The 11,980-nt window shown below is 28.2% G+C and overlaps 1 protein-coding gene across 1 annotated transcript; it reads right to left on the reverse strand.

Annotated features, from left to right (window-relative positions):
• Nucleotides 1-7,883: 7,883 nt before the first annotated feature.
• LOC101267632 (heat stress transcription factor B-2b) lies at nucleotides 7,884-9,658 on the reverse strand. The gene is made up of 2 exons (XM_004245589.5): nucleotides 9,111-9,658; nucleotides 7,884-9,029 (listed from the first exon to the last, which is right to left on the reverse strand). Exons 1-2 carry the CDS (start codon nucleotides 9,357-9,359, stop codon nucleotides 8,301-8,303), a joined length of 978 nt encoding a protein of 325 aa, XP_004245637.1. The 5' UTR covers nucleotides 9,360-9,658; the 3' UTR covers nucleotides 7,884-8,300.
• Between the last annotated feature and the right edge of the window lie 2,322 nt (nucleotides 9,659-11,980).

Genomic DNA, 11,980 nt, shown 5'->3' on the forward strand with positions numbered 1-11,980 from the left:
CTGAATACACACATATGCAGTTTGGATACACTAAAACTAGATCTGATACATAATATGTAGCTCGGATACATTATAAAATAAATGAATATATATATATGTAGCTTGAATACATTAAATGTTGGTTCAAATTCATTGATATGTAGTTCGGATACATTAAAGACGTAAGGAATTTTAGAGATTTTAAAAATAAAATAAAAAATTAAAAATAAGGGAAACACCAGACGTGTATTAATTTTTCCTTAATTTTTCTTCTTAGCAACTTCTAATATTTGAGAAGTGAGCACTAGGAAGGTTCGTTAATATAAAGGCTCAATTTATTTCTTGGTCTCATTTTATTAATTAATTATTAGTATGGTTGACTATTAATTATTTTATCACTATAACTAGTTTATGATTGAGACATGCAGCTAACTGATTAATTGATTGCTTTTGGTAATAATCCTAAAACTTTTCAAATTATCGTAACCCTACAGAACCTCCTTAGCAGTTTCCATATTTCTTCTACAATACATGTAGATGATAAAAGTTTTTCTCGTCGAATTAGCTCACTAGAAAAGTATTCTTACCGAAATATTAAAAAGCTTACTAATTTTCCTGTGTAAAAACACTAGTAATATTATTTTTTCTGTTTCTCACTAATACAATTAAAATATAAATGAAGATAGTTACTAAATAATTATCTTCATTTGATTAAATAATTGATCAATATAATTAAAATGTGCATTTTTTTATTTTCTGAGTTTTCCTGATTTTTAAGTGGGATTTTGTGTTAGAGGATAGAACCGTTTGGAATACGTAAGAATTTAAAAGAACAAAAAAAAAAAGTTAGTCAAAAAGCATTATAATTGAGAGGTATAATCCCACATAGGTTAATCAATATATCTTAATTATCATAACTATTATCATGTGTTAATTTACTCTTAATAAAATCCCTTCAAAAAGTGTAATTCAATTTTTGGATAGCAGATAGTAGTTATTTAATCAAAATAATTGAAATTTGCACAAATTAACTCATTTCAGTGATAATTATTTTTTAAAAATAAAATTTGGTAACATATTAGGAATGGAACTTCTAGATGAAATAGAAGGAAAAAGCAAAAAGAGGAAAGAAATTACACATATACGAGTGACAATAACTAGGCAGGTCATGATTGATATGTCTGGTGGGCATTTATATTTTTATTTTTTTATTTGTTTTAATTTGTTTGTTTTGATTTATAAATTTTATTATATTTAAGTGACAACAAACAGACAGGTCATGATCGACATGCATGCTTGCGCGATAGCTATACTATTTACCTTTTTCTATGATTCTTCCGTTTTAATTTGTTTGTCTTGATTTTAATTTTTTTTTATATATATAAGTGATAGTAACCAGGGAGGTCATGGTCGACCCTACCTGACAGCTGCATTATTTTTTCTTTTTCGGTGGTTCTTCCGTTTTAATTTGTTTGTCTTGATTTTAAATGTTTTAACTGACAATTTAAAATATTTATAAAAAATAAATAAAAATTTCGATTGATTCATAAAATTAATCTATCTATGTCACATAAAAAGGATAGAAGAAGTAACATGTATTATTTAATTTGGAAACTACGATAGAAAATATTGTAAATCTCAATAATTAACAACATTTGATTGACTCTTGAAATTCTATTTGTGCTACATACATTGGGATAAGAGAAGTAACATATATTATTAAAAAATACGTAAAAATTACTATAAATTACAATAATCAAAAGAAGTAACATTAAATATTTAATTTGAAAACTACGTAGAAAATATTGTAAATTCAATAATTAACAACATTTGATTGACTCTTGAAATTCTATCGGTATCACTTACATTGGGATATCACTTACATTGGGACAAAAGAAGTAATATATATTATTTAAAAATTACAGTAAAATACTATAAATTACAACAACTACTTAAATTTTTTTAAAATTCATGTCAAAATTTAATCTACTATTTAATTCCATCTATATCGCATAAACTGAAATAAAAAAATAACAGATATTGAATCAGTGAATAGATACCGATGTCTAGTATATATATTTAATAATTGGCTCTAACATGATATGACCTTATTGGATAAATACTAAAAGAACAGAAAAATTTGTTTCCAAATTTTCCTTCTTTAGTTGTTGGATAAGAAAAGGAAAATTTTCCATGTATAGGTAGGACAGTTGGACAATTAACTCTTATGTAATTTCGTCCATCTTACTAACAAAACTTGAATTATACATCTCATTTCCATACAAATTTAAAATAAAAGTAACCTTATGACACAATAATGAGTAAATCGATAACCTGATTAAACTATCATAAAAATAAAGTGAAAAGAAAGATAAAACTATAATTTGCACACTTATTCAAGTATTCCTTTGGCTTTAAAAATCACACAATTGAAAAGAAATTTGAATGGAGAAAATTTAACATAAGAGAATTTCGATTTCTATAGTTGATAAAGTAATTTTTTAAAATTTATCATCATATTAATTATTAAATTTGAAAAAAATAATTACACTCGACTTTTCCAAAATAACAAGTGAAACTAGTTACATGAAAAATTATTAGCATGCAACTTGATATAGCAAATTAAATATACATCTTTTATTATATTTACTATAAAGATGGATCTTAGAATTACTCTTAGAGCCTGTTTGGCTCAGCTTAAAAGCTGGTCAAACTGACTTAAAAGCTGATTTTTGACTTGTTTAGCTGTTTGGCAATACTCAAAATAACTTATTTTAAGTTAAAAAAAACTTATTTTAAGCCAAAAGTTAAAAGCTGGGTAGGGGTGCTTTTTTTTTAGCTTATAAGCTGTTTTAAGTTGACCACATTTTTATCTTTTTGCTCTTAATATTTTTATACAATCTCCAAATTATCCATATAACCCTAACATTTCTTTCTTCCATTTTTCTCTTTTCACGTTTGACATAACAACTTCAGCACTTTTATCCAAACGCATAACTGCTTATTTTAAAAATAAGTTTCAGCACTTTTAAAAGTACTTTTTTAAAGCTACTTTTATTAAGCCCATCCAAACGGCCCTTACTCTAATTATTATAGAAAATGAATTTAATATAAGATGTATCCTTAAAAGAAATGAAACTAAAAAGTTGATTTTTTTTTAGTTTCAATTAATGTTTTAAAAGGCATAATTAAGAGAATTAATTATAAACAAATTAAAGTGTAACTAAAACCCCCTAAAAAAGGAACTATTTAATGATCAAATGAGAACAACAACATTAATTATCACAAACTAATCATCGACAAATTAAAATTCACCATTTTCTCCAAAGAAATAAACTTTTAAAGTCAAGAAACATATCATTCCACAAATTCTTTTTAGATAATTTATATATAGTGAGAATATTCTTTACTGTCAACATATATAACACAAATAATACAATATCGTTCATTTGTCTTACAACATATTTGTTGATGATGCCATCATCGGAATTCCAAAAATCGGCGAGTACTTACTCACCTTCTGTAAATATGTCATTAACGATGATCAATTAAAATTCACGATTTTCTCCAAACAAATAAGCTTTTAAAGTCTAACAAACATAGCATTCCACAAACTTTTTTTAGATAATTTATATATAATGACAATGTCCTTTACTGTCAACGTATGTAACTTAAATAATATGATATCGTTCATTTGTCTTACAACATATTTGTCGATGATGCCATCAGCGGAATTCCAAGAACCGGCGAGTACTCACTCACCTTCGGTAAATACGTCACTAACGGTGATCGTTGAGGATGCATTCCCAAAACAAACGAAGTACCCAATTTAACGGCAACATTGACAACTCCGTTACCTCTTGAACCATCTTTATTCCGTAGCCTATAGCTAAATTGCCGGAGAAAACCCGCCGGAAGTAACCCGTTGAATACGTCGGCCGCCGAAATCATACACCACCCTAGTTCACTCCGACCCTTAAGAAAATTTTTAGAATATATTCGAATGTATATACATAAATGTCCATGTAAAAATAGACTAGCATCGATAGATAGATGAAATTTATCGCCCCACATAGCATTATAATTATTATCGATGTTGTTGTTACGTATTGTTTCATCAACACTAGTTATATGAAGTTCATTCGTGGAGGTGGCGGAGACGGTGGAGAGGGTGGCGAAAGGGCGGAACCGCCACGGCCAGGTGGTGGTGTTCTTGAGACCTTGAGCTGATATGATAGTAATTTCCATCGACCAAAAATTTTTTTTTTTAAGAAAAGGAAATTAAAAGATATATAATATAGTTTGTATGATGCAATTTGATGGCTATTTTAATAATACGAGGGACGATGCACCCATGCAACTTCGCATGTGGAAAAAGTTTAGGTGGACTTGAAATGTAAACGTTTAGTTACTCCTCACGTTCGATATTTATATTGAAATTTGATTAAATTTAAATTGTACACTATAAAATCTATTTGAAAAATTATAATTCTACCAAAAGTTTGAATATGAGACTTCAGGTTAAATTTAATTATTTCATTAGTCATAATTATAATTATATACGATCTAAATAAAAATGTTGAAATTATTTTTAAATATATTAAAGATGATATTTTTTTAATTTAAACTGATTAAATAAAAAATATGTCATATCAATTGAGACCGAGCTAAAACGATATGTTTGGATTTAACGTAAAGAAGAAGGAAAAAACTTGAATAGGATAAATGTGACCTACTAATATATAGTGGCCAACCATTTGAAAATTAATTAACGAGGCCCACGCCGTTTTTTTTTTCTTCATCAATTCTTTCTAGGAAGTAACGAGCTGATACACTTGCAATAACGATGAGCAATGAGAAAATAATATTATTTTTTCAAAATGTTTTCCCCCAAAAAATATTTGAATTTTGTCATATGGCCGAAACTTTTGATTTTTTTTCTTTTAGAAACAAAAAAAACTTTTGAAAAAATTACATTTTAAAGGAGAAAATCAATTATATCAAATTTAGTTTTTACTAAATTTTTTTTTATTTTAAAAGATTAAATTAGATTCGCAAAAAAATATTTTTTAATTCAGTAACCAACCAAGCATTAAATTTTTTTAAAAAGTCCCCTCATTCCATCATTTTCTTAATCATTCTATTAGTTGATGATTTAACATCAAGATTCCTAAGTAGAAGGTTGTACTGATAAGTCAAGAATTTTTCCACAAGAGGCCAAGAAAAAAAGTGAAAAGACGATTGATAAATATTTACTCTATTTTATAAAGTATTAATATTTGATATATATTTTAAAGAAAATTTTAGTTAGAAATGTATGTTATTAAATTAACTTTGTTAACAATACTTTGAAATTCTAAATTTATTTGTTATTATTTTATTTAATTATTTAATACTAAGAATCGAAAAAATAAGATATATATTAGTTTAATATTTCTTTTTTTTTTTTTTGGTCGAAATCAAGCATAGAGATTTCAAAGTGATTTTTTCCACATAAAATGATAGGATTAGACGATTTCCCTTTTCTTTTAATCATATATTATTATATGTGGAAAGTGAACCACTAAAAGCATAATTTTATTGCTTATTTATTTATATATTTATCAATGGCGTCAATGTTAAGAATTCTCCTTGTATGAACTTGAACGTAACAATCCTTACTTTAGGTTAGACCCAAATCATGTAACAATTCTCACTTTATGAGCTAACTTTTGAGGTTAGGTTAGATCATATTAATCTTTTCATGGTATCGTGTGGGGCAATGTTATAAATTCCTACAACAGAAAAGTGATAGAAATTTAATCTTTTTATATCCACTTGAAAAATACTCACCTCATTAACAAACTTTTGAGACTGAGTTAGGTTCAAGTTCCACGTTTACGATCAAAGAGAAAAAAACAAAAACAAAAAACAAAAACAAGATAATATTTGCCTTTGAAGTAGTCAAACACTAGCTTCAAGATTTCCATAGGCCCATTACAAGGATCTTCCATACAATTACCATTCAATTTCTCCACAAAACAAAAGGTTACAGAAAAAAGAAAAGTTTGTTGTCTATACGTTTGGAATGTAATAAATAAGATTATTAAATAATATTGGAATGAGTTATCTTTGAGACATGGTGGAATAATAGTATTAGTTTTGAGATAAAATAATAATTAAAAATAATCCCAAGAATTTCAGACTTTTTTTTCCCTATTAAATATGATAGAAAATATCATGTTATTTTAATATAATAAATCAAAGTCAATAAAAGTTAATATCAGAGATTAACCATATAACTTGTCTTCGAACCAAACAATCGTAAAAGAAATCTCATATTTATTTGAGGCTATTAAAATGAGCGAGTTTGAATTAACTTTAAAAAAATATAATTTTTAAGTCAAAAACAAAAAGTCAAACTAAAATAATTTTTAAGTCAAACATAAAAAGTATGAGCGATCTATTTTTGGTTTGTAACTTATTTTAAGTTATTTTTACTAATCTTAAGTTACTTTTTAACATGGTCAAACACTTTCTAACTTATTCAATATCATTTTTAACTTACTTTAAATTATTACCTTGCATATTTGTCAAGCATTTTCAAAAGTCAAAAATTAATTTTAAAATAAATTTGACCAACCTTTAGCTCAATTAAAACCCCTCTAACTAAAAAAGAGCATCTAAGTTCATCATAAATGATTTTCATTTATTGTGATTTGCCATTATGCCTCTCATATTGGACAATAACAAACAATGACCCATTTTTAGTAGGAAATATTTACCTAAATAAATTTTATAAAATATAAATTTAAATTTATTAAATTCTAATTTGAATATCAATTATCGAATCGAAACAAAAAACAAGAACACGTAGCAACACATTCACACTATGACATGTTCCATTGAATGATTATAATTAGTAAGTTATTTTATTTCATATTGTATTAAAACTACAAACTAAAAATAAATTATTTATTTATAATTTCTCATACTCTAGTGAATTGTAGGGGATGTTATGTTAATTTGGATTTGTACTATATAAAAGAATCGAACATTTTAATCCATAATCTAATGATAATAAATATACAGATATATTCTGCAAAATAATTCAATCATAAATTTGAGATATTTTTACATGCTATTTGATTTAATTCCCAAATATTTTTTTAATGCAAATGATCAAATCTAGTCTCATCACATTTTTGGTGAGTAGAGGAATGTTCAAAACTAAAAATAATCAGACATGTTATCTTTTTACCAAAAATAATTGTCTCAACAAAATATTTGTCATTTAAGAAGTCTAAGGCAAATTATAATTTTTTTTCACGTCGTGCTTTTAATGGTAATATGATATTTGAAGACTACAATTATGATAGATATAAAAAGAAATTATATCTCAAAATATAAATGAATAAATAAAAGCTAAATGTTTCTTTAAATTAATGTTTCATTTAAAGTGTTCAAAAGTGAAAAATACAATAAATATTTTAAGACAAGAGAATAATTATATCAGTTTCATAAAAGTGTGGTCAAGGATTTTGACAAATAAATGGAGGTGTAATTATATTTAATTGTCTGTGTTACTTCTTTGACGACTCAATTTAATTTATAGTCTACATATAATTTATCTTTTTTTTTGTTAACGTACTTCCCTTTTCTTTTTTTTTTCTTTAAATAAAGTTACAAAATATTTGATAATTTCATCTCTAACTAGGTTCTACTCCCCCATTTAACTCTCTTTAATTATTCAATGGAACTAGAGGAGTAGCAATTACATTTTTTATTTACACGACTTCATGCAAATAAAACAACATAATAAAACATGTAATTTTTAGATTTAACTCTTTAGATTTTGGTACAAACTTATCGATTAATTAACTACATAACAAGCAACTAAGAAGGAAAATGAATGGGAGCAAATATTCAGTAAATTTACCCAGGTATTTTTTTCTAAACATAAAGTTACAACATTATTAATGTTTCAATTATGCACAAATAATTTCCTTAGCCAAAAATTAGTTGGCACCTTAAATTGTAACATAAATATTTCCCTAATCCCAACTAATTAATACATTTGACTATCATTTCCAACATTTGTCATCTTTTTCAACCAACCAGCTCAGCCCCCTCTATTTTTTCCAATCCAATTATGAAAACATATTAAAAAAGCCACTTCGTTTTTCTCCTTTTCCACCTCTTTTGGGGCCTTCTCAAAAAACCATTTGACTTGATTTCTCACTTCTTCTAGAAACCACCAGAAACAACCAACAATCTTCCATTGTACACGTGTTGGTCATCAATGCCGAAGTGCTTCTGTGGACCCCACCCTCCAAGGGAAATCAACACCCTAAATCTAATCGATCAATCCATGGCTGATCATCATGTTGAGCACTTCCTGAATCTAACGGCTCTGATTTCATGTCTGATCCATGCGGTTGTACTTGATCCTGATCCTCAGATTCTTCTTCGCTGCTTCTCCTCACGCGCTTTACCCCAATTGATACACCAAACAACCGTGGGCTCATATCTTCATCCGCCTTGAAGCCGCTGCTCTCCGCCGCTGTGATGGCCGCACCGCCGCCGTCAACTTGCCCCGTACGAAGCAATTCCAAAGCTCGTCCTCCTAGTATACCTGCCGGTATATCCGCCGGATTCGCCGTGTAATTGGACATCAGATTGTATACGTTACTGCATAAACTTCTCAACCGATTCAATTCCTGATTTAGTTGTGCGTTCTCCTTTCTCAACCGTTCGTTCTCCTCTATAAGCTCCGGCGTCGTCGTACACGTAGTGGTCCTTAACATCGCCGCTCCAGCTGCGGCACCAGATGAGTTCGATGAGAACGCCTGCTCATCACCGGAATTCGATGAAGAAACCACCCTGACCGCTGGTGCTACCGCTACCGTCACCGCTTGTGCAGCATTCACCGTTACTACTGCTGGTGCAACAACCGCAGCACCTGCCGGTGAAATTTTCCGGCGTTGAATGTCACGAAGTAGTCCTTTCTCACCTCTACGGAAACAGTCATTTGCGAATTCCCATCGATCAGGTACAACTTTTCTAAATCCCTAAACAAAAATTCAACAAAATCAGTTAAATCAATCAAAAATTATATAATTTTTTTAAAAAAAAATTAAACCTAATCTTACGTAAGTATTAAGCTGCCGAACAAAACTGGAAAAATTATTATGCTTAAAACATTTGGGAAGCAAATCCCTAGCAAACTCCGCAGGTTTCCAAACAATAAATGTCGTTCCATCTTCATTCCACGAGATCAACTCATCCATAGCAGGATCATCGACAAGCTGATAAGTTTTCGTCAAAAATGGCGTCGGAAGAGATCTCTGATTCTCCCCGGTGGCAGATTCGCCGGTACAATCAACCGACGATGGCACCATAGCATCCACCGTTGCCGTCAATTCAGATCCAAACCCCCTCTAAACAGATCGAGAAGACGAGAAAAATGAGAAATTTGCGTTTTTGTTCTAGAAGTTTCTTAGGAGGTGAGTAGGATAGGAGGAGAGAAGGAGCAAATGGCTAATAAAGGAAAAAATAAAGATGGAAAAAAATAAAAATATTATTAATTATAAAGAGTAAAATGAAAAATGGGTCGGGTCAAATTTTTTCTAGGGGCCCAGTAACTAATTTTTTTCGTTAAGAAGTTGCGAGAAGGTACTTACTAAAAAAAAAGAAAAACTAAAAAGTTGTTTTTTTATTTCTAGAAGGTTCTCCAGTTTCGAACAGCATTAATAGTGTGCGTCTTTTTGTTGGCACTTATAAAATGTATTCGTAGAAAGAACACGTGTCATAGAAGTTATGGAATTTATTCTTACGTTGGAGATAACGTTGCTGATCTATTACATTTAATAAATAGTTAATTTTGTGAAGTTAATAAATTATTAAGTATGTACGAAAAATATAAAAAAAGTTGAATATAGTGTAAGAACTATAAGAGGTCATGATGTGGTCAACGGCGGTTTCAATTTAGTGAAAAATATTAATCGCTATATAGTTAGGAGAGTAAGTTACATATAAAAATAACTACAGATATATTAGAATTAATACACTATTAATTAAAGATCTCAAGGAGTAACGTTATTGAACATAAAAGGGATTGATGGTGAAATGAGGAGGTTAAAAAAAATTAAAGTAAAAAAGGACTGTTAATATACGATAACTATTTAATTAAAAATTATTTTATAAAAAAACAAATTTCATATGTAATCAAACCGACTCTGAGCGAGTCGTTTCTCCATGAATAATGTTCTCCATCAAAAATATTATAAAACTATTTAATGGTATTGGGTGGATAACATTTTCTAAAAAGAAAAATATCATACGTCAAATTTTTATGATAATATTAGCATACTGAATGATTTCCAATCATAAAAGATATGTCATATTTGTCCAATTAATTAGTAAAAAAATATTTTAATAATTAATATGACAAAATAACTTTCTCATAAATATATATTTCAATACCAACCACCACTATATTAGAAAATCAAAATGTCATGTGATGGGGTAATCTATGTTTTTTCTAGCTTAAAAAATAAATGATTCTGTCCACGCCAGTTTTAAATAAATAGTCCTCAAATATTTGCATTGTCATTGTTAATTAGAAAGAAAAGAGAATTCTCTCGATTATTTAATCATTTGATAATTAAAATCATGTTTCTGATAAATGATTATTATGAGCCAGATTTAAAATTGAAAATCACTAACTAATATTAACCTAATAATATCTAATATAATAGAAAATTCCAACTTAAGTAGCGTAGTTTTGATAATTTTTTTAATGAAGTTCAAGCTCTTTTTTATTGTACTGGAGTATTTATTATGAAATTTAGTTTTTATTGATTTTAACTTTTAGCATGTCGTAGGTTTAGGATAATCTCTTATGTACTAAACTCTATTCGGCTAACAGTCTTTTTAAGAAAATTAACGTTGTTCATTTTATTACTTACCTAATTTTCACTTTTTTTTTCTTAAAAAGAAATACCATAAAATAGTTAAAAATTGAATTAATAAATCTTATAAGCTTTTGTAATCATTTTATGAACTCGATCTTTCAATAACTTTGGCACACTTTAAAATTGGAGTTTCAAAGTTCAAATAATAATTCAAACAAAAACAACAGATAAACTATTTTTAATATTTTCTAATCTTTTTGTGTGTGTGATAGAACTCTCTACAAGGAAGAACAACACATCATTAAAACATGTTGAACTGCATAGGTGGATTATTATGTCAACTTTAGTGATAGATTTAACATTTTAAAGATATTTATGATTCAAAATATAAATAAAAAACAATTTTAATATAAAAAAAATTATAACAATTTTACACTATATTGTGATCATAGGGTTCTAGCTAAATGGTGTCCTATTAATTAATTAATTTAAGACTACACTTTGCAAATGCTCCTTTAGAAGTATAGTTATAAAGTTTGAAAAACGTAGTCATAGAGGGATTCTACTAGCTTGGCCTTTGATCATACAAAATGCCATGTTTATGTTACTTCTAGAAAACGTTGCTTAGAATGAAAAATGTGACCTTTAATCAAATGTCACATTATGTTTATCATTTATGTCACACTTATAGGGTGTGGTTGAAGATTTAAAATAATTCATTGTTTAAAATATTTAAATTTTTGAACTCGAATATTTGGATAAAAAATTCAAACGATATCATTGATTTTAAAGTGATTAACCTATAAAAAAAAAATGGAAACATTACTTCAATAAATATTTTATTTTATCATAATCTCTAAAATTTTCTATCATCTAAGAAAATTTTAAAAATCCCCTCTCGGAACATCAATCTCCTCTCGCTGATACATCTTTATCCCCTCTCTGTTATATCCCTCACCTATATATCAGGATGTCTACTGATGTATCTGAATGTCCTATTCCCTCTTGGCAGGGGGCGGATCCACGTGGGTTCCAGGGGATTCACCCGAACCTCCTCGTTAAAAAATTACACTGTATATGTAGGATAATCCTCTATATTTATATGA

The sequence above is a fragment of the Solanum lycopersicum genome, chromosome 8, assembly GCF_036512215.1.
Source record: "Solanum lycopersicum chromosome 8, SLM_r2.1".
Lineage (NCBI taxonomy): Eukaryota > Viridiplantae > Streptophyta > Magnoliopsida > Solanales > Solanaceae > Solanum > Solanum lycopersicum.